We start from the raw sequence: 24,708 nt of genomic DNA on the forward strand, positions 1-24,708 counted from the left end.
TTTGGTTAAAAAATCTTGCTTGCTTACTCATTTGAAATACGTATTTCCATGAATCAGAGTGCCTGACATCTTACATACAGATAGGCTGATGAAAGTTGAGACTGACAATCTCTATGGACCTATCGTTTATGTACCAGGAAAGGCACTAAAACTAGTTCAAACCCCCAAAATCACCATCACCAGGAGTGCCTTAGAAAGTGTGTGACGTAGTGATTGTTCCACAGACTCTACATTCAAATCCTGGCTCACCACTTACCAGCTGAGAGACCGAGAGCCACTCACTCAACCTCTCTGCTAAGTTTTCTCATGTGTAAAAATGAGGACCTTCTCCACAGACTGGTAAGGATTAACAGACATAAAGTACTTAAGCCACTGCAAACCAACATTGCAAAAAATCCAACTGATATTGTTAACAATTATTTGATGGAACAACCGCCTGGTCCGCTGAACTGAGGTTTCACTGTAGAGTGAATCAGCCCCTGCCCTGTACCTACTTCCATCATAAAGAACTTTATTAGCTGGGACAGGAAAGGATAAATGACATTGCAATGTCTCACTTTCTGGCAAAGAGGAGATTGCTTGGCTTGGTATGGAATAAAGGGAAGGCGAATCCCTTAACTTGTAATTGCAGTCAAAAGAATCAAAGTACGACCTAGTGCAGAGAGATGTGACATTTTTATTTTTGGCAGATCCCCAAACAGGATACTCTTTTAGGATGCCTGTCCACCTTTCTCTAACACCATCCTATTTCACACACATCTACACAGGATGGAATGCAAGCCCCAGTGCATTTTAAGCTTCATAGACACTGGAGAGTATGGTCCATGCAGCACGCATAAAACCTATAAGAGCAAGTAGTACATGATACTCAGTCAACATTTGTTTAATGAGAGCATTGAACATTTCCCTTCTGCTCAGCTGATTGGATCAAGACTGAATTATTTCAGACCCTGGGGCCAATTAGATTCGCTCTTGCAAAAACTCAATTCAGGTTCTGGAGAATATGGATATTTTTTAATTGGAGTATAATTGCTTTACCATGTTGTGCTAGTTTCTACTGTGCAACAATGTGAATCAGCTATATGTATACATACATCCCCCCTTCTTGAGCCTCCCTCCTACCCCCACCCACCCCACCTCTCTAGGTCATCACAGAGAACTGAGCTGAGTTCCCTGTGCTATATAGCAGCCTCCCACTAGCTGTATATTTTACATATGGTAGTTAAATATGTCAGTGCTGAATATAGATTTATGAGCAGTCTGTCCTGGCTTTATAATGTGGTATAAACTCTGAGGTTAAGGACATCAGTGAATGGAGGAGGAGAAAGGCAAGCTTGGGAAGAGGCAAGTGGTCATCTGGGAAGTGAAAAAAGTAAAGCAAATGTACAGATAAAATCCAGAGACAAGAGCCCTTAAAACCCTAGAAAGACACAGAGCTGGAGGGAGTAGCTATGTTAGATTTATATTTCTGATCCAATTCCTAGTTCCTGGTCTTCATAAAGCTGAGCTTCACACCCTTCCCTAGGTATGGGGACATATTACTGTCTCCTCCATTGAATCCACCCTTGTTTTCATCATTTTGGACTAGTTTCAGTTTGCATAGGGGGCTTCCTGGTGGCTCTGATGGTAAAGAATCTGTCTGCAGTGCAGGAGATCCAGGTTCAATTTCTGAGTTTGGAAGCTCTGGAGAAGGGAATGGCTACCTGCTCCAGTATTCTTGCCGGGAAAATCCCATGGACAGAGGAGCCTGGTAGGCTGCAGTCCATGGGGTCGCTAAGAGTCAGACACAACAGAGCAACTTCACTTGCACTTTTCACTTTAATGCATTGGAAAAGGAAATGGCAACCCACTCCAGTGTTCTTGCCTGGAGAATCTCAGGGATGGGGTTGCCTGGTGGGCTGCCATTTATGGGCTTGCACAGAGTTGGACACGACTGAAGTGATTTAGCAGCAGCAGCCAGTAATTCTTGCCTAGAGAATTACATGGACAGAGGACCCTGGTGGGCTACAGTCCATGGGGTCACAAAGAATCTGTACAATCAAATCCCTAAAACAACAGTAATTTGCCAAGGTGTGCAAAGAATGATACAAATGACACTGTCTCAAAGCCAGGAACATTTAGTAACTTTCAAATGAAATATTATAATAGCGCAGGCGCCTACATCTAATTTACATAATGAGGTAAATGTTTCCTTAGATTCATGACCTCTGCCTTTCTAAAGACTTCAAAAAAAGCTTTTTATAGATTTTCAGAGTTTTTTTCCTCCCTGATATCTAAACTATCTGAATCAAGGTGAATTTAAAAAAACGTTCTGACAGAAGTGAAATGTAATATTTAGAACTTCCAATTAATTTAAATAATTTAAAATTTTTTATTCAGGGGACTGAGTAACTATTTTCAGAATAGATAATATGATTTTTCTTATGAGCACAGTTACTCGCCGGGTTTTTACTTCCTGCTTGGCCTACAGTGGCTCTCCAGTTTTTCTGAGTAAAATCCAGAATGCTCCCAATATTCTATGAGGTCTGTCTTCCCTTGTCATACGAACACTCTCCCATGACCTTTCCTTCTGCCTTCAGTCAATCAGTGTCTCTCCCTCCTTCCCTCTTCCCTCCTCCATTTTCCCACCTGAACTTACCACACAGCCTCACACCTCAGAGCCTCTGCACCAGCTGCACCCCCTGTCTAGATCACCCCTGCCTTAGACATCTAGAAGTCTTGCTTCCTTCATCTCCTTCAAATTTCTGCTTAAATGCCATCTCAGAGCAGTCCAACCATCCCATTTAAAATTACAATCTCTCCTACATTCTCAATCCACCTAGTTTTTTGTAGCACTTATCAACTTCTTGGAGACGGGGAAGGCCACCCACTCCAGTATTCTGGAGTTCAGTATTCTGGAATTCATGGAGAATTCCATGGACTGTATAGTCCATGGGGCCACAAAGAGACGTGACTGAGTGACTTTCACTTTCTATCAGCCTCTACTATATTATATAACTCATTTGTTAAATATGTTTATCGTTCCTCTTCTGTCTCCACCGTCCCCAAAAGAATTTAAATCCCATAGACTTAGAAATCTTTGCTTTTTTTCTGTTTCCCAAGCACCTGTATAGGAGGTGGTCAATGAATAGCTGTCTGTTGAATGAATGAATATCAAAAGGAGACACCAGGACTTTCCTGGTGGTCCAGTAGTTGAGAATCCGCTTGCCAATGCAGAGGACATGAGTTTGATCCCTGGTCAAGGAAGATTCCACAAGCCTCAGGGCAACCAAGCCCTGTGCCACAACTACTAAAGTCTGAGCGCTGTAGAGCCTGTGCTCCACAAGAGAAGCCGCCACAATGAGAAGCCAGCTCACCACAACTACAGAGTGGGCCCCGCTCACTGCAACCAGAGAAAACCCATGCACAGCAACACAGACACAGAACATCCAAAAGTAAAAGTTAAAAAAATTGTTTTTAAATAAGTAAAATAAAATTCTACTTTTTAAAAATACGGAGACATCCGCTTCAGGCTTGGACAATCCTGTACTAATGTACTCAGGGTATGCGGGAGCCTCCTCACACCAGTCTGCACCTCTTTCCAGCTCCTCCTCTGGTTACATCATGCTGGTAGTTGGGAATCAGTGATGGTCGGAGTATTTACATCATAGAACTGGCAAGGTTTACAAATCAGGGCCTTTTTTTTTTTGTTTTTTCCTTCATCCTTAGGAGAGCTGGATGGTAAACAATTACCAGCACACCGCCTCGGCCTAACATTGTGAAAAGTATCATGAGAATTGCTAAGTTTTAGCTGTGAGAATTGATCAATTAGAACTTATCTCATCTGGCCTGCTTTGCTCCTCAGACACTAAATACCACTGAACACAAACACCATACTCTTGTCAGGGTTGGTGTGACGGTTATGTATCTGTTATCACTACCAAGAAGAGCAGTGGATTAAACATGGTCACACTCTAACAATGTATGTGATCTACTGCTCAATCTATATTGAGGACACAAATAAAAATGTGTAGGGTCTCCATTCGAATAATTCCTCAGTTTAACTCTTTTGCAGAATTTAACAGCACAACCATCAACTTGATATTAGATTTTAGTTTAGTTGAAATGTTCGACAAGCCCCAAGCACTGTGATAAGAAATGAAGACACTAAGGCTAATAAAACATGTCTCTTGTCCTCAAGGTGCCCAGTCTATGGAGAGAAAAATACAGATAATGCTAAGATACTTCAAGATATAGACACACACAAATAATCAAAATGATTCGTTCTTGTTGTCACCTGCAATTTTTTCATTTTTCCAAAAAAATTAAAAAATCAATATAATATCATAAAACACAAGCCTAGGGATGAAAATTTTGATATAATGCAAATGGTCACTGGATCCTGCCTTTGGTTCATCTCCTGAAAGGGGTCAGGCTAACATTCATATCTTCTGGAGTTGATGGAGGAATGAAGGGGAAGAAAAAGTAAGGAAGGACCAAGAAGTGGAACCACCCCAACGCACGTGGCAAGGAGGCAGAAGATGGATCATAATGACTCTGGCACCATATTTTAGAATCAGATCAAAGGAAGCAAGCATCAACTAACCAGGAGACTTCCGGAAACTGAGCTAAATGCAGAGACCCAGAATTAGAGTGACCCTGTACTCCAGCTTGTTCAGGATTATCCTGGTTTACATCTGTTGCCCTAGTATTGGTCTGGTTCAGCATTTGTATGAGATAAAAGTCAATCAGCTTAGATAATAAATAATCGTTCTGAGAAATATTAAGACAAAGCAGACATAGACCATTGGGTGGTGCCAGATGAAACAGCACTCCTAGAACACCCAAGCCAGTTAGCCCAGTTGTCTCTTTAACTTTGCAGCAACATGATACTATATCAATCCAAAACTCCATCTACTGTGGAAAGCTGGAATATATAATGGAGGCCATCTGCTGTCTTTTATCTTCTCCTGATACTAACACCTCTCTTCTCTATGTGAAATATGTCCACACACACCCACGGTGACCCAGCCTCAGAAGTAGCACTCAACAGCATCCCCAGTTCTAGGTCTTTTCTCCATAAGCCTAAAAGTGCTGGACCATTTTTCTGGCCTTGTCTGGAGACCCTGCCTCAGATGAAGCCAATAAAAAGATATGAGACAGGACGCCAGGGCATGAAACAGTAAGCTGGTGGTGATGGATTTACTACAGAAGTAAGGCTGGAGCAGATGATGATATAGCTTTTAATCTTTATTTTTTTCCAAAAATGAACCTTATCCAAGATTCTACATTTTTCTCACAACTTTATTCTGAAGAAGGTACTACATAGCTCTCAGAATTGACCCACTCATTTCTATGGCTGCTGCCTCTCATTTCAGACCCCCATCATCTCTCAGCTGGACTTTTGCAATAATCTCCTTAATGGTCTATCCATCACCACTGTCCACCCCACTACCTCTTACCCTACACTCCTCAGAGTTACCAATGTGATTTATTCAAAATTCAGATACAGCTCTTCCTTGACTTATGATGGAGTTACATCCTGATAAACACATAGTAAACTGAAAATATCTTTAAGTACAAAGTACACTTAATAGAAAACCATACTCAATATTTTGTGCTAACTTATAAGGGAAAAAAAATCTGAAAAGGAATATATATATGTATATAACTGAGTTGGGCTTCCTAGTGGTGTTGCTAGTGGTAAAGAACCTGCCTGCCAATGCAGGAGACATAAGAGACACAGGTTCTATTCCTGGGTAGGGAAGATCCCTTGGAGAAAATGGCAAGCTACTCCAGCATTCTTGCCTGGAGAATCCCATTGACAGCAGAGCCTGGCAGACTATCCATGGGGTCACAAAGAGTTGGACACAACTGAGCAAAATCAATGAAGATAGTGGTTGCAGCCATGAAATTAAAAGATGCATACTCCTTGGAAGGAAAGTTATGACCAACCTAGATAGCATATTCAAAAGCAGAGACATTACTTTGCCAACAAAGGTCCATCTAGTCAAGGCTATGGTTTTTCCTGTGGTCATGTATGGATATGAGAGTTGGACTGTGAAGAAAGCTGAGTGCCGAAGAATTGATGATTTTGAACTGTGGTGTTGGAAAAGACTCTTGAGAGTCCCTTGGACTGCAAGGAGATCCAACCAGTCTATCCTAAAGGAGATCAGTCCTGGGTGTTCTTTGGAAGGACTGATACTAAAGCTGAAACTCCAATACTTTGGCCACCTCATGCAAAGAGTTGACTCATTGGAAAAGACCCTGATGCTGGGAGGGATTGGGGGCAGGTGGAGAAGGGAATGACAGAGAATGAGATGGCTGGATGGCATCACTGACTCGATAGACGTGAGTTTGAGTGAACTCCGGTAGTTGTTGATGGACAGGGAAGCCTGGCGTGCTGCGATTCATGGGGTCGCAAAGAGTCGGACACGACTGAGCGACTGAACTGAACTGAGCGACTAACACAACAACATCTAAACCTTCCAAACATCATAGTTTGGTCTGCTGCTGCTGCTGCTAAGTCGCTTCAGTTGTGTCCCACTCTGTGTGACCCCAAAGACGGCAGCCCATCAGGCTCCCCCGTCCCTGGGATTCTCCAGGCAAGAACATTGGAGTGGGTCACCATTTCCTTCTCCAATGCATGAAAGTGAAAAGGGAAAGTGAAGTCATTCAGTCGTGTCTGACTCTTCGCGACCCCATGGGCTGCAGCCCACCAGGCTCCTCCGTCCATGGGATTTTCCAGGCAAAAGTACTAGTTTGGCCTAGTTGACCTTAAATGTGCTCAGAACACTTACATTAGCCTACAGTTGGAGAAAATCATCTAACAAAGCCTATTTTATAATAAAATGTTTAATATCTCTTGTAACTTACTGAGTATTCTACTGAAAGTGAAAAACAGAATGGTCATATGGGTCCAGAATGATTATATGGATACAGAGTGGTTTTAAGTGTGTAGGTTGTTCACCCCTGTGATCACATAGATGACTGGGGGCTTCTGCTCAACACCACTGCCCAGCATCATAAGGGAATGTGCCTGCTTAGTCGCTCAGTTGTGTCCAACTCTTTGCAATCCCATGGACTGTAGCCCACCAGGCTCCTCTGTCCATTGGGATTCAGGCAAGAATAGAGGAGTGGGTTGTCATACCTTCCTCCAGGGGATCTTCTCAACCCATGGATTGAACCCATGGCAGGTGGATTCTTTACCGCCTGAGCCACCAGGGAAGCCTATCATAATGCATACTGCTTGCCTTGGAAAAGATCAAAGTATGGTCTCCATGGAATATGAATTGCTTCCCAGGTGGCTCAGTGGTAAAGAATCTGCCTGCCAATACAGGAGATAGGGGTTTGATCCCTGGGTTGGGAAGAACCCCTGGAGAAGGAAATAGCAACACACTCCTGTACTCTTGCCTGGAGAATCCCATGGACAGAGGAGCCTGGCGATCTCCATGGGGTCTCAAAAGAGTCAGACACAACTGAGCGACTAAACACCAACAAAGTGTATTGGGTTGAACCATCATAAGTTGGGGGTCATCTGTTAATACCACTCTCCACACTGGCTCTCCATGCCTGTCGGAGCATGGAGGTGAAACTCTGCAGGGACTCACAGAGCTGCCTCCTGTCTGTCTCCCCAAATGTACCAGCCTCTTTTGTAATCACACCCCGTCTGTTCTCCAAACTCCAAGCCCACACAACTGCCCACTCTGAAGCCTTCATACTTACATGCCCTGCTCAACTACTCCAGCTACACAGAACACTCACTCCTCTCTCTTGTCTCAGTTGTAGAACTACCCCTTCATGTAAACCACGTGACCTCCAAGGCCCCAGAGGCGGAATTTAACACGTCTGTCCGCTTGTCACACCTTATTGCCTTACTTGTCACTGTGTCTTTCTCTAGGGTTAGACCTAAACCTTTTGAGGGTAAGTCTCTCCCTGGGACTAACTTTCTTGCTATACCCTCTTTGCCTCCTCAGCCCACCCTCACACCTCTTATCTCCACTCAGGGGGATGTATTTCTTCACACCATGGGGTCCTCAGCTCTTCCTCAGGGAAATCTTTGGTTCTCATGTTTAGTTAAGGGTAGGTGATAATGAGAGCAAAGCACTATTATCTCGAATCTGTGAGAGAGCTATTATTAATCTATTCTTTTACCAGAACAGAACAATTACTCTTACAGAATTTTCTCATATCATTTCCACAGCTCCAGGATATGCCATTTTACATTATGAAAACAATTCCTTTTGGCCCTTCAATACCCAATGGACTATAACCTGAGTCACTATTAAACAATGCTGAGAGAGAAGCACTTTCCCAAATGGGTTTATCTGTTTCACAGTGAACAATTACAGATATGAGGCTAAAATAAAACATGCAAAAGTAATTAATTATTTGAAGCTAGAGTTAATTCTAGGTTATAAATGAATCTTTTATTATAAAAATAATTGACTTTCTTTTTTTTTTTCTTTTTGGTCGTGCCTGGCTTGTGGGATCTTAGTTCCCCAATCAGGGATTCAACGTGGCAGTGAAAGTGCAGAGTTCTAAGCACTCGACTGCCAGTGAATTCCCACTATTTTCTTAGTGAAAAATAGCTTCAAACACCACTTTAAAATCAATCAGCTTTTCTTCCTGAGTTCAGACACCACTTTAAAATCAATCAGCTTTTCTTCCTGAGTTCATCAAATTTGCATTGTTTATTTTTTGATGGAAGAAACATAATTTTTCACAGACATAGAAAACAAACTTATGCTTACCAAAGGGGGTCGTGTGGTGGGGGATAAAATGGAAATGTGAGATTAACTGATACATACCACTATATATAAAACAAACAGCAAGGACCTACTGTATAGCACAGAGAACTATTTGAATACATCATAATAATCTATAAGGAAGATTCAGAAAAATAATCTATGTAACTGAGTCTCTGTGCTATATACCTGAAACTAACATGATATTGTAAATCAACTATGCTTCAATTAAAACAAAAAGATGTAAAAAAGAATTTTTTTGGTCACGTTTGCTGATATATAATTTATATACTGTAAAATTTATATTTAGGTGTACAGTTCTATGAAAGATGACAAAAAATACAATTTTGAAGAATCAAGAATATCTCCCTTATTCCAGAATGTTCCCTTATGCTCTTTACCATCATTCTTCTCTCTCAGCCCCTATCAACCACTAATCAGTTTCTCTCCCTATAATTCTGTCTTTTGCAGAATGTCACATAAATGAAATCACATAGTTTGTAGCTTTTTTATTTTTATTTTTTAACTCGGCATAATTATTCTGAGATGTATTCATCTTACTGCATGAATTACTTCAGTAATTCATTTCTTTTTGCTGCTGAGTAGTATTCCATTGTATGGCTGTAACTGAATTTCTTCATCCATTCTCCTACAGATAGACGCTTTGTTTTCAGTACATTTTAGTGACTGTGAATAAAGATGCGGTAAGTATTTGCACAAAACAAAGGTTTTTGTGTGGACATATGCCTCAATTTCTCCTTGATTAATACTTAAGAGTGGAATTACTGGGTCTCACAGTAAGTGACTGTTTCCAAGCAACAGCCAACTGTTTTCCAACATCGTTGGACCATTCTGCACTTCCCCCAGCAGTCTACCAGAGTTCCCGTTGTTCTATATCCTCGCCACCATTTGTTTGTTTTTTCAGTTTCATCATTTTAATAGGTGCATAGTGATACCACGTTGTGGTTTTGAATTTTATTAGTTTCAATCCCTTGATTTGAATACTGTTAGAGTCATTGAGTCAAGTCTAGTGATTGAGAGAGAATACTGCCTTTCATACAAAAAATTCTCAGTCTGTTGTGACTGTGGAACCAGAAAGAACTTACAGTGCCAAACATGTGCACCATTGAATTTTAAAAAACATTTTTTATTCTTATTATTAAGAATAGCTATTCTTTTTCCATAAAGAATAACCGTTTCACAGCATGTAAAAAATTTACAGTAAAAGCAACAAATATTTATCGCACCAAGGCAACGGCACCCCCACTCCAGTACTCTTGCCTGGAAAATCCCATGGACGGAGGAGCCTGGTAGGCTACAGTCCATGGGGTCGCTAAGAGTCGGACAGGACTGAGCGACTTCACTTTCAATTTTCACTTTCATGCATTGGAGAAGGAAATGGCAACCCACTCCAGTGTTCTTGCCTGGAGAATCCCAGGAACGGGGGAGCCTGGTAGGCTACCGTCTATGGGGTCACACAGAGTCGGACACGACTGAAGTGACTTAGCATAGCATAGCATACTATACTCTGAATAAGGCTATATGCAGAAATCATTGTCTTGTTCCCAATATCCATTCTTCTCTTCCTCCTTAGTAATAGATGCTCTGATTTAGCTGGGTATATGGCTAAGTAGAATAAAGGTTATGTTTTCAGTCTCCCTTGGAACCAACAGTGGCCACATGATGAAGTGTCATGTGACAACTACTTGGAACCTCCCTTAAGTGACAGTTGGCCTGTGCCCTTTGTCCCCTTTGTCTTGTCCCTTCCTCCTACCAGATACAGAGCTAAAAAAGCCACCTTAATCCACCTTAATCCATGAGTTAACCCTGACAATGAGGCCATGCACCAAGGACCAACAAGATAGAAGCAGGGAATTCCCTGGCAGTCCAGTGGTTAGGACTCCACACTTACACTTCCTGGGGCCCAGGTTCAGTCCCTGATGGGGGAACTAATATTCTCACAGGCCACACAGCCTAAAAAAACAAGCAACCTGAGTTCCTGAGAATTTTTCCAACTTTTGGACTTTTAGATGAAAAAAAATTCTATCTTGTTGTGGCAGAATGAACAACTACCCCTAATTCTTTGCTCCCCCCTATACCCCCATCCTTTTCATGGCCTTGTCATGGGCAACGTGTCTTGACCCTTTGACTGAAGGCTCAACCATGTGACTTCTTCGTGAGTAGAAACAACAGGGGCTGATTCTGAGACCAGGCCTTATGGGGCCTGCTTGCTGCTTGGTGTCTCTTATTTTACCAGAAGAACAACCCTGGTTAGCCTGGCCCCCACCCCAACCCAAGGAGGAAGGAGGCCATCCCAATCAAACCACAGACCTCAGAGAGTGGCAGAGTTGCCTCAGCTGCCAAACCTGAGAACAATCCCATCAACTTCAGCCTAGGTCAAGTTAAAACACAGACAACAACTGTAGAGGATTACTGATTTAAGCCAGTGAGTTAAGCATGGCTTGTTATTTAGGAATACCTACCTGATTGATACACCTGGGCTTCCTATGTGGCTCAGTGGTAAAGAATCTGCCTGCCAAGGAGACTCAGTTTGATCCCTGGGTCAGGAAGATTCTCTGGAGAAGGAAACAGCACCCCCACTCCAGTATTCTTGCCTGGGAAACCCCCGGACAGAGGAGCCTGGTGGGCTCCAGTCCACTGGGTCACAAAAGAGTCAGACACGACTTGGCAACTCAACAATAACAGCTGATACACTCATTCAAGACACTGTCATTTTTACCTATTATTCAGAGCCAAAGCAAATCCTAATTAATTTAGATAAAAAGGAGTATAAGATAAAGTCCCAAGTCTCTCAGGAGTGTGCAACCAAAAAGGAAAATAGGCAATCTCTATCAAAATACCAATGACAGTTTTCACAGAACTAGAACAAATTATCTGCAGAATTTGTATGGAAACACAAAAGACTCCAAATTGCCAATCTTGAGAAAGAACAGAAATGGACATATCATACTTCCTGACTTCAGACTATACTACAAAGCTATGGTTTTGTGGCACAAAAACAGACATGATCAATAGAACAGAATAGAGAACCCAGAAATAAGTCCACACACTTATAGTCAACTAATCTACAACAGAGGAGGCAAGAATATACCCTGGTGAAAACACTATCTCTTCAATAAGTGGTGCTGGGAGAACTGGACAGCTAACTGCAAAAAGTATGAAATGAGAACATTCCCTGACACCTTATACAAAAATAGACTCAAAATGTATTAAAAACCTAAATGTAAGACCTGAAACTACGAAAAAAAAAACCTCCCAGAATGAAACATAGGCAGAACACTTTTTGAAAAACTATAGCAGTATTTATCTTCTAAGGCAAAGGAAACAAAAGCAAAAACAAATGAGACTTAGTTACACTTAAAAGCTTTTGCACAGCAAAATCCATCAACAAAATGAAAAGATAGCCTACTCAATGGGAGAAATATTTACAAATGATAATATAACTTACAAATGATATAATCTTTGTGTTACACTGATGATTAGTGATGTTGAGTAACTTTTCATGTGTCTGTTGGCCACTTATATGTCTTCTTTGGAAAAAATGCCTATTCAGATCTTTTGCCCATTTTAAAATCAAGTTTGTTTGTTTTTTATAGAATTTTGTGAGCTGTTCATACATTTTGGATATAAACAAGGTTGACTATGGTTCCAGCCAATCAGATATCTCCTATTTTTCTCTTCCTCATTTCTTACTTTTTACCCTATAAAGTTTTTGCTTTCCACCCCATTTTGCGGCTTTCCAAAGGAGACTTTGTGAGGTGTTAAAATTTGTTTGTATCACCTAAAATATTTTCTTTAATCATTTAACGCCAGAAACATAAAGCACAAAGATTATAGTTCCTAATTAAATTGAACATCCCCAATTAGCAATGTGCTGCTGCTACTGCTAAGTCACTTCAGTCGTGTCCGACTCTGTGCGACCCCACAGACAGCAGCCCACCAGGCTCCGCCATCCCTGGGATTCTCCAGGCAAGAACACTGGAGTGGGTTGCCATTTCCTTCTCCAATGCATGAAAGTGAAAAGTGAAAGTGAAGTCCCTCAGTCGTGTCCGACTCTTAGTGACCCCATGGACTGCAGCCTACTAGGCTCCTCCATCCATGGGATTTTCCAGGCAAGAGCAATGTGCTACTTTAATAAAAATAATTAATGCTGCTGCTGCTGCTGCTAAGTCGCTTCAGTCGTGTCTGACTCTGTGAGACCCCATAGACGGCAGCCCACCAGGCTCCGCCGTCCCTGGGATTCTCCAGGCAAGAACACTGGAGTGGGTTGCCATTTCCTTCTCCAATGCATGAAAGTAAAAAGTGAAAGCAAAGTCACTCAGTTGTGTCCAACTCTCAGCAACCCCATGAACTGCAGCCTACCAGGCTCCTCCACCCATTGGATTTTCCAGGCAAGAGTACTGGAGTGGGGTGCCATTGCCTTCTCTGAAAAATAATTCATATAATTCACTAAAAACTTATTATGGGCCAGACACTAACTGAAAAACACTTCTGCCAGCATCATTTTTGTTTCATACTCAAAAACAAATGCCATGATTCCACACCCCCTCCATATTTGTAGGGAAGAGCCATGTTTTTAACTAACGTTCATTCCTCTTAGTTTGGAACCACCACCACTTTCCTTGAAAGACCCACTTCTCCCTTATACTTACTCCTTGGGGTGTCTCTGGCTCTAGCCTCGGACTCTGGTTCCTTGGTCATACATTTAAAATTTCGGTGGCGGTCCCAGATTCCTGGTAGTGCCTTCTGTCCTGGTTTGGCGTTCTCTTGTCATCTAATGCATGGTTCCTACATTAGCCAGCATAAGGATCCCCTGGAAGACTTGTTAAAACCCAAGTTCCTAGACCCCGCCCCCAAAGATTCTGATTGGTAAGTTCTGGCTTTCAATTTGCATTAGTGCAAGCTCCCAGCTGATGCTGATGCTGCTGTGGCCTTAGGAACTGAGCTTGTTAACCATATACTAAGGCCCAGAAACTATCTTATTTACAACCCCCATTTACCCAAATGGCACCCCACTCCCGTATTCTTGCCTGGAGAATTCCATGGACACAGGAACTTGGTGGGCCACAGTCCATGGGGTCGCAGAGAGTGGACACGACTGAATGACTAACACATACGCTCATGGAAACAAAACAAAACAAAACAAAACACTGAGGCTGACAGTTACCCCATTTTATTGGACCTGGAACTGCCTGACTCCCAAACTCAAGTTCTTTTCTATGCTGGGTTCTCAATCTGATGGCACATTAGAAACACATAAGGAACATTTAATTTACACAAATCTCATCAGACTAAAGGAATCTAGGTCTCTCGGGTGGGTTTGGGCATTTATTCATTGTTTTTACTATTCCCCATGATTCTGATGCATGTAAGACTACGAGCCACTGTCTCACAGCATTGTTTATCATATATACCTATTTCTTTTTTAAATTAGTATTTATTGGAGTATAGTTGCTTTATAAATGCTTCCACTGTACAGCAAGTGAGTCAGCCATATATTTACATATATCCTTTCCCTTTTGGACTTTTCTATTCAGGTCACAGCAATGCATTAAGCAGAGGTCCCTGTGCTATACAATAGGTTCTCATTAGTTATCTATTTTATGTAGTATAACTATATATTTTATATAGTACTGATAACATGGTATCAGTGCTATGTATGTGTCAATCCCAATCTCCCAATTCCTCCCACCTGTGTGGCAGTCCTAACACAGGTTGGAAAAGAATTTTCAGACACAGAGTATTGCAGAAAGGATTGAGTTTATTACGAACAAAGAGCAGAAATAATGTGGGCACTGCTAGTGCAGTGGGCTGACACCTCCTGACAGGCCAGGGAGAGTCGATGTTTTTCCTGGATTCCTTGAGGCTACCAATTTTTATAGCCTCAAGCCAAAGAAAATTGCTGCTGGCAGGTTGGCATTACTTGATTGGTTATGGTAATAGGGTGAGTACCTGGATGAGAATTTTTGCCTAATTTGGGGTCAGGAAGCTGGCTGGTAAGGATAGGGGAGGGGGTGGAGCGGCAGGGGGGTGGTATTTTGAGCAACAGTTACAAAGGGGTTCATTCAGTTCCAGAGGTGGGCTCCTCTGGAGCCCTCTGGTTTGTTCTTGGCTCCATGTCTGTGGCCTTGGTGCAGGACTCCGTATCACCACCATCCTTTTCCCCTTGGTATCCATATATTTGTTCTCTATGTCTAGAAAAATACTAAAGGTGATCTTACTTGCAAAGCAGAAATGAGAGACACAATCATGTATACCTATTTCTGAATTCCCTTTTCCGTTTTACCAGTGTCACTTTCTTCTCCTTTTGTTACCTCTCCAAAGTCACCCCCAAAATTTCAGATGGTCTGGAGTGTGTTTAGCCAGAGCACGGTAGGGACCAGGTACATGATGACAGGACATTACATCCAGAGACTAAAATGCTTTCTCACTGCAGAGAGAAATAATGAGGAATGGTATGAAACTGTCTTTTCAGAATGTCAGAGCAGAGTGTGTATCAGCGCAAAGGATAATGACACAGCTGGAAGGACACTGAATCAGACAGCACTGCTGAATGTGGTTAGATGAATGTTTCCTTATAATAGGCTTTTCTTTTGGTTGACAGAGATGGAAAGGAAAGATAGTGTATCTCTGTCCTCTGGGAAGTACTGATGACCTCTGAGAAACGGAGCTCCAGAATTGATGGAGGGGCCCCATGGGTAGTCATGCACTACAACCACACTTGTTCTAACAAAGAATGTGTCTTATGTGCAACGAAGTGGACACTCTCAATACCCACAATATGTACCCATTGTCATTTTACCACAATCAGAATAATTCATAACACAGTGAAGAGAGAAGTAGTCAATGATTTTAGAAGCATATGAAATAAACAACTTTTCAGTTAGGATACATGGTATTTTGCCAATCAAACGTATTTCTAAGTATTTCTTCCCTTTCACCAAAATATAAGATTCTTTTTTTCTAACGACTGGTTATTTCCAAATAGCAAAGTGCTCGAGGAATGAAGTCTGGAGCTATGTATGTGCTATGTGCTGTGCTATGCTGAGTCACTCAGTCACATCCGACTCTTGCAACCCCATGGACTGGCGCACCAGGCTCCTCTGTCCATGGGGATTCTCCAGGCAAGACTGCTGGAGTGGGTTGCCATGCCCTCCTCATGTATGTGCTACATTGGCAAGCAAATTTAAATGGTCCCTATTTTGTCACACAATAAAGAAACAGTGTGATACTGACAGTCATGAGTTAGGAAGGCTAGAGACCCTGGAATACAGGTGATAATAATAGAGTTCATTCCATCCAGTTTGATTCATTCATTCATTCATTCACTCACTCACTCACTCATTCAACATTTACTAAGGACCTAGGTGCCAGAAATGACATCAAGCACTACTGGAAAACAAGGGTAAAATAAAAGCCGTTGTCTGTGAACTTTAATCAAAGAAAAGCCTAGTGATAACTCTAAGTGTGTAAAGGTACTGTTTGAAGAAACGATGAGACATACAAACCGTAGTAGTTCTCTGGTGGGATAGTGGACAAGAATCCACCTGTCAGCGCAGAAGATACGGGTACGACCCCTGATCCGGGAAGATTCCACATGTCAAGGGCCAGTAAAGCTTGTGTGCCACAAATACTGAGCCCGCAGTCTAGAGCCGTCAGGCTGCAACTCCTGAGCCCACGTGCTGCAATTGCTGAAGCCTGTGTGCCTAGAGTCTGTGCTCTACAGCAAGAGAAACCACTGCAATGAGAAGTCTGTGCACTCCAACGAAGGGTAGCCCCCCACTCGCAACTAGAGAAAGCCTGCGTGTAGAAACAAAGACCCAGTGCAACCAAAAATTAACTTACTTTTAAAAAAAACACTGAATTATTCTAATCAGGGATGCTACCTACCTGCCCAGATGTCTGGGATCGCCATCATTCTAACAGGCACAAACATGGAGAGCATATGCTAACAATAAATATGACTCTTCTAAACATCCATGCGATTCCCAGATAATTTCCTTTCATGCCCTGCTCTTCCTGAATACAGAAAACTTTCTAAGTGCCAGTATGGACATTGTTACATCATACAGCTAAACAGCACCATGCTCATATTGCTCACCATGTAAAATACTGGCATTTGCTAATTCAGTTTTGGAGATTTCATTATCTAGGGATTATCATTTTCACATCAAGTTAAACAAAATATCATTGTACAATAGTTATAGAAAATGATGATCATTTGGAAGATGTACCTTTTCAGGATTTACTACCTGTGGAAAGGTTTAGATAATTTGTAACTTTTTGACAACTGAAAGGAACAGATGGTATTTTTCTGACTGCATCAGGGAGTGGCTAATGAGCATGAGCAAACTGGCAGAGAGCCACTTCAGATTCATTTCTAGGACAAAAAGAAATGAAATATTACCACCCAAAGAGCTTGTTGGTAATTTTTTTTCCTTTAAAGAAACTGGAAACAATTCATACATTTTTTTTTCTTCTTCTTCAGCTGCTCCTTTAAAATATTCAGAGCACAGAAATATATTTTGTTCAATCCACTTGGTTGTACGACTAATTCATGAATAAAAAGTATGTATTGTACACCTGTTGTTTAGTCGCTGAGTTGTCTTCAACTCTTCTACAACCCCATGGACTATAGCCCACCAGGCTCCTCTGTCCATGGGCTTTTCCAGGTCAGGATACTGTAGTGGGTTGCCATTTCCTACTCCAGGGGATCTCCCTGAACTGGGGATTGAACTTGAGTCTTCTGCATTGGCAGGTGGATTCTTTATCAGAGTCATTGTATGGTAAAGAATGTACCATTCTATGTACCACTGGGAAGTCCCCTGTATACTTTTGTGCAATACTTTTTAACAGTTTTACTGAGATATAATTCACATAACACAATTCACCCATTTAAAGTGTACAGATTCAAGGATTTAATATGCCCACACTGTTGTACATCTAATCACCATAATCAACTGTAGAATATTTCATTACTCCAAAATCCTGTACCCCTTGCCTCCATCCTCTCACCTTTTCTAGCCCCTAGGTATCCACTTTGCCTCTATAGATTTGCCCATTTTTAACATTTCATATAAATGGAATAATACACTATATGATCCTTTGTGACTGGTTTCTTTCACTTAGCGTATTTCCAGATTCATTCATGTTGTAGTATGCATAGGTATTTCTTTTTATTGCCAAATAAATTATATGGAGATATATATATATATATATATATCACATTTATCCATTATCAGTTAATGGACATTTGGGTTGTCTTCACTTTTTGGTATTATGAATAATCCTGCTATGAATTTTTATGTTCAAGTTTTGTGTGGGCACATGCTTTCATTTCTCTTGGGGATATACCTGGGAAAGAATTGCTGGATAAAACGATAATGCTGTTTAAGCATTTGAGGGATTGCCAAAGCAGCTGCACCATTTTATACTCTCACGAGCAATGTATGTGGGTTCCAATTTCTCCACATCCTTAACAACACTTGTTATTTCCTGTCTATGTGATTATAACCCATCCTAGTGAACGTGAAATGGTATCTGATTTCCATTTGTCTTTTCACTTTCACAATAATTTTATTTGGGCTATTTTTATATGGGAGAAAAAGGTTGTGAAAACTTCTCATTATCTTTAAAGATTATCCTCATATTCAGATGTGATTTTTTTGCCTGATCCCTCCTCACCTCTCTTTATAATAGTACCCCATTTTTTCTTTGAGGAAGACTAAACCTTATCCAATCTCAGTCTATACAATTTGAGAAGAGCTGACCCCTTCACCTCTAGCTCCAGAATGAACACCTGAATCAGGCCTGGCTAATTGGAACCCTTAGACTGGGGACTAGTTGGGAGAGAAAAACAACACCAGTCATGTGAAAGAGATAATTTAATACAAACACATATTAATCAGGTATCAAGTTGTTAACCAGGACACTAAACAGTAGAAGAGAACCCTAAAAATTCTGGAGGTAGCAACTGCAGGAACCAACTTCTGCCCTTAAAGCAAAGGGATAGAGGGAAGAGGTTAGAATTATTAAAACAGGACTTCCCTGGTGGCCCACTGGATAAGAATCCATCTGCCAATGCAGACTGGGGACATGAGTCTGGGAAGATTCCACGTGCCTCAGAGCAACTAAGCCTGTTCATCACAACTGCTGAAGCTCTCGCACTCTAGAGCCCACATGCTGCAACTACCGAAGCTCGCGCTCCTAGAGCCCGAGCTCCATGAGAGAAGCCACCGCAACGAGATGCCCACACATCTCAACAGAGAGTAGCCCCCGCTCGCCACAACTGGAGAAGGCCCACACAAAAGCAGCAAAGACCCAGCACAACCAAAAATAATTTTAAGAAATTTTAAAGATTATTAAAACAGAACACGGAGAAGGAGCCCTTGGAGCTGAAATAGATGAGAAGGCAAACTCCAGTGTCTCTCAGCTCAGAATGGGCTCCAGCCAGCTAGTGCCGGCTTTCTGGTGGGGGTAAGGGGTGCAGGCAAAAGACCTGTTCTACAAGTGTTATAATTAGATTAGGGACTGCTGGCAAGAAACTGCAGCAGAGTGAAGAAGTGGCACTCTCAAGAACCCCAGACACTCAAGGAGTCTATAGTAAGTTCACAGGAAGCAGCACAACCTTTCTTCTTCCATGCTCCTTCCAGGTCCTGCCTTAGTGCCCCTCCTTGGCAGAATCTAAGAGAAAACTGCCACCAGAGAACTGTGGTTTGCAAAGCTCCAGCGCCACAATATAGAGTACATAAAGGTGGACTTGGAGCTGACTCACCTTTGGCTACCCAGGATTCATATGCACCCTTCTTTACACTTTAAATTTTCATACAATAATTCAACAACTCCCAGTTGTATGATGCAACTATCCTTCATACAAAAGAAGTTATTCTCACACTTCACAAAATCAGAAGATGCAAAATACTAATGGTCATTGTAGCTACACAGGCTATGCTAATAACCCCTTAATTTCAATCTCAGTCCCAGCTGAAATTGTTACCAAAAGATTAAATGGTAAAGTTAATCTCAAATAAGAAAAACTTGTAGTGGGTGGGAGAGCGAGGACTGGGAGTTTGGGGTTAATAGATGGAAACTATCACATATAGAAAGGATAACCAACAAGGACCTAATATATAGCAGACGGAACTATAGTCAATATCCTGGGATAAACCATAATGGAAAAGAATATTAAAAAAGAATGTATATATGTGTAAAACTGAGTCACTGCTGTACAGAAGAAATGAATACAACATTGTAAATCAACTGTACTTCAATAAAAAATAAATTTAAAAAACATGTAAAAATTAATTAGGAAAAGATAGTATACATGTGTGAATGTATGATTCTTTTATATATATATTGTACATTTATACATAATGTATATGCACATATATTTATATAACATTTATATAATGTATGCTACTGCTAAGTCACTTCAGTCGTGTCCGACTCTGAGCGACCCCATGGACTGCAGCATACTAGGCTCCTTCGTCCATGGGATTTTCCAGGCAAGAGTTATATAATGTACATGTGTATGCATATTATATATACATATACACATAGTTATTGGGCTTCCCTGGTGGTTCAGATGGTAAAGAATCTACCTGCAATGTAGATCTGGGTTCGATCCTGGGTTGGGAAGATCCCCTGGAAGAGGGCATAGCAACCCACTCCAGTATTCTTGCCTGGAGAATCCCCATGGACAGAGGAGCCTGGTAGGCCGGCTACAGAGTCAGATACGACTGAGCAACTAAGCACATATAGCTCTAGATACATATACACATAACAAGAAAGAAAATACTCATAGCTGTTAGAGGCACAATTTATGTAACTGGTCACAAGGTCATATTTGATATTTTAAACTTCCATTATTATATTAGTTGTTTTGCTACATAACAAACTCTTGCAAAATTTATTTGCTTACAGCAGCAAACGTGTATCTCACATAGTTTCCATGGGTTAAGAACTCATGAGTGACTTAACTGAGTGGTCCTGTCTCACATGAAATCAGCCAAGATGTTAGCTGAGGGCTTCCCTGATGGCTCAGTGTTAAAGAATCTGCCTGCCAAAAAAGGAGACACGGGTTCAGTCCCTGATTTGGGAAGACCCCACATGCCGTGAAGCAACTAAGCCCACGTGCACCACAACTACTGAGCCTGCGCGCTCTAGTGCCTGTGCTCGGTCACGAGAGAAGCCACTGCAATGAGAAGCCCGCGTGCAACGATCAAAACCCAGTGCAGCCAAACAAAAATAAGTGTTTAAAAAAAGAAGCCCCCAAATGACCTGGCGGCAGTCTCATCTTCCAAATTAATGAATTATTGTTCTTCCCTTGGTAGAAGCATTTCTCCTTTGGGAACTAGACTCCCCCAAGCCAGCAAAGCTCAAAGTTTGAGGGCAAGTAAAAATTCTGAGTGGGTTATAAAACATAATAGTAAGAGGAAGTACTCAGACTTCCATTCTTTAATTTCTGGACCCATATATTCTAGCTATGGAAGTGACACACCATATGTGACCTCTGGTTCAAATCTTATACTGTGTCTTAAGATATTCTTCTAAGAGAATATCCATCCTTTCAAGGTGTTGTCTCCAAAATAGCATTACTTACATAATGACATATTAGAGCAAGACCATTTAATACCACAAATTCCTTGATCAGAAGCAGTGTTGACAGAATACCACGTTGGCAAATAAGGCATTTTGTTAAGTGATACTGACATAAGCATAATGGGAAAGAAAAGAAGATTCATATATAGAATAGGCTCTATTCCATTAAGGATAAATTTCTACTCCATCCATGATGGAAAGGATCCAGTGTAATCAACCTGCCACCAGGTAGCTATGACTGGTTCCTTTTAGAAATGGCTGTAGCGCTTTGAAAATATAGGGAATATAGAATCTGAAGTCTGGCAAACTTCAGAGAATGCAAAAGCACATGTATTTTATCCCCAACAACACAAGTTGCTATCCTGTAAAGAGGTTCTTAACATTTTCTTTTCCAAACCACAAAATGGACTATATGTGCGTACTCCTACGGCCCACCACTTCCTTCTCTAATTTGTACAGAGAAATAAAGCAACTAGCACTAGCAACGGGTAATATTCACTGAAGAACGAGTACAAAGATATGAGATCCTTTTGTTACATTTAGAGTAAACTTTGCCAAGAAAAAATACATATGACTAATCAAAGTTTTAAAATATTAAATGTTTTATAATGCATTGTACTTTTTATATTTTAAAAATTACTATTTTATAAAAATGACTTGACTTTCCCAGCTCACCAACCCACTCCAGTACTCTTGCCTGGAAACTCCCATGGACGGAGGAGCCTGGTAGGCCGCAGTCCATGGGGTCGCTAAGGGTCGGACACGACTGAGCAACCTCACTTTCACTTTTCACTTTCATGCATTGGAGAAGGAAATGGCAACCCACTCCGGAGAATCCCAGGGATGGGGGAGCCTGGTGGGCTGCCATCTATGGGGTCACACAGAGTTGGATACTGTGTGTGCAACTTAGCAGCAATCAAAATTTTAAGATATTAAATGTTTTATAATGCATAGTACTTTTTTATTTTAAAAATTACTATTTTATAAAAATGACTTGACTTTCCCAGCTCACCAGTTCTATTAATAGGCAATCAAACCTTGTTAAAAAGAAAAATACCTAAAATTTATGCATTTGAGAACGTTGAAACAAGTATCATCAGTGTGCATTTCACTTGCTTTATCAGTTTGTCTACATTTAGTAATCTCAACTCTTGTCATTACTGACAAATGTTTTCTCCTCACAAAACTATAGAACTATATTCACCTTTTTCTAGTACTTTCGCTTTCCTTTTTAAAAAAAATGTTCCCACATAAACAATTTAAAACAGAATCATGAAATGACAACAGAAAACACTCACCTGGCTTGAGAGGTAATACAGCCTATGTGGTGTTCCTGGTGTAAAGCTAAAATTCCACTTTCCATCAAAAAAGCATCTCTAAATTCAACTGAGAATATTTCTATAGGAATAAATTTGAATTGTCTCATATTTTTAAAGTCATTTATTTTAGCCATAAATAAGAACTTATTCATGAAGTACTTCATACATGATCATGATATTATAAGGATACAGACTAAGAACCACTATTTGAAGGTATCACAGACTCTCAAAGTCAGGAACTACTGATTAATCTAAGAACTTTATACTTCAATCTTACAGTGTAAAAACATTTTAATTTTGGCCTGATTGATGATTGAAACAATTTGGGAGGGGCCTAAAAAAGAAAAGTTAGATTATTCAATTCCTAATTGAACTATTTAGACATTTTAAAAACAATATTTAAAGCCAATCTGAGAGAGTATTATTCCAAGAATGGAAGAGAATTCTTGTCATTGAAGTTAACATGTATACCTGAAAGAAAATCATCCTCTCCACTGGACAAATGGAACTCAAAATGAGTAAAGGGATTTTTCCCCCTAGGGTCTTATAAACAATTAGGAATAGAGAATTCTTTATCTTGCTAGATTATTGATACAATAAATATAAGTTTAGACACACTGGTTGAGCCTCAAAAAATGTACCTCCTGCACACTCTATGCTCCACCACATTAGAGGAAACCAAGAAGGAAGAATCTAGGCTACAGAATAGATTCTCTGGATAAGAACAGGAAATACCTAGGTGATAGCTGAGGAATATACCTGGCAGAAAATGTTTCCACATTGGAGGTCAGAGAGCTGGCTCCAGAAGTATCACCAGGGGAAAGAAATTACCTGATATTATGGTTTTTCCAGTAGTCATATATACACATGAGAGCTGGACCATAGAGAAGCTGAGCACCAAAGAACTACACCCGTGGCGGATTCATGTTGATGTATGGCAAAACCAATACAATATTGTAAAGTAATTAGCCTCTAATATAAATAAATAAATTTATATAAAAAAAAAGATACTTTCTAATCATGGTGCTGGAAAAGACTCCTCAGAGTCCATTGGACTGCAAGGAGATCAAACCAGTCAATCCTAAGGGAAATCAACTCTGAATATTCATTGGAAAGACTGATGCTGAAGTTGAAGCTCCAATAGTTTGGCCACCTGATGAGAAGAGCCAATTCATTGGAAAAGACCCTGACGCTGGGAAAGATCACAGGCAAAAGAAGTGGGAGGCAGAGGGTGAGATGATCAGATAGCATCACGGACTCAGTGAACACCAATTTAAGCAAATTCCAGGAGATAGTGAAGGGCAGAAGAGCCTGGTGTTCCGCAGTCCATGGGGTTGCAAAGAGTCAGACATGACTTAGCAACTGAACAACAACAATCATATAGAAAATTATGAGATCCTTTCCAGAATTATTGAATATGGCAAGATCAAGTCAGATGCTAGAAGAAAATGAGCCCATTATTAACTTCTGAAATAACAAAAAAAATAATATAAGAAATAAAGTCAACCACAGCATGCAGTAATACCTGGTTCAGTAGTAAATTAAGTTGGTAGTCTTCATAATGAAAATACTGAATTTGGGATGTAAAAATACTGAAATATTAATTTACTAGAAAAATGGTGAAGTAAAATAAGTAAGCAAAATTTTCACTCTTTCCAGTAGAAAGTTAATAAATAATCAGCAGATCAAAAGACAGCAACATATTCATATTATTTGGAAACATAAAGGTAAATTCTACAAACACTATATAAGTTGCAAGAGTAAGTTTCTTCTGTGAACATGAAAGAAGGATGAGAAGGATTACCTCTTTTTTAGTCACAAGCATTTTGGTACTATATTTTTAAACCATCTCCACATAATGTTGGAGGGTGGGGGACAGCACTAAGACAGAAAAAGATTAACAGTTTTACATTTAAAAAAAAAAAAACCCTCTAAGTTCTGTAAGAAAAGTAAACATGATTACACCTAAATACATCCACTGGTTTTTAAAAAATAATTTTATAAAGGCTTGTGGGTCAATATTCATTTATAAAAATAAGTAC

The 24,708-nt window shown here is 40.6% G+C and overlaps 1 protein-coding gene across 1 annotated transcript in view; it reads right to left on the reverse strand.

The window, feature by feature from the left end:
* LOC129626867 (endogenous retrovirus group K member 19 Env polyprotein-like) overlaps positions 1-13,610 on the reverse strand; it is an 83,138-nt gene extending 69,528 nt beyond the window's left edge. Inside the window, exon 1 of the mRNA XM_055546373.1 lies at positions 13,400-13,610. Coding sequence (XP_055402348.1) covers positions 13,400-13,448 — 49 coding nt within the window. The 5' untranslated portion in view covers positions 13,449-13,610. The remainder of the gene's footprint in view (positions 1-13,399) is intronic.
* Positions 13,611-24,708: the final 11,098 nt, after the last annotated feature.

The sequence above is a fragment of the Bubalus kerabau genome, chromosome 14, assembly GCF_029407905.1.
Source record: "Bubalus kerabau isolate K-KA32 ecotype Philippines breed swamp buffalo chromosome 14, PCC_UOA_SB_1v2, whole genome shotgun sequence".
Taxonomy (NCBI): Eukaryota; Metazoa; Chordata; class Mammalia; order Artiodactyla; family Bovidae; genus Bubalus; species Bubalus kerabau.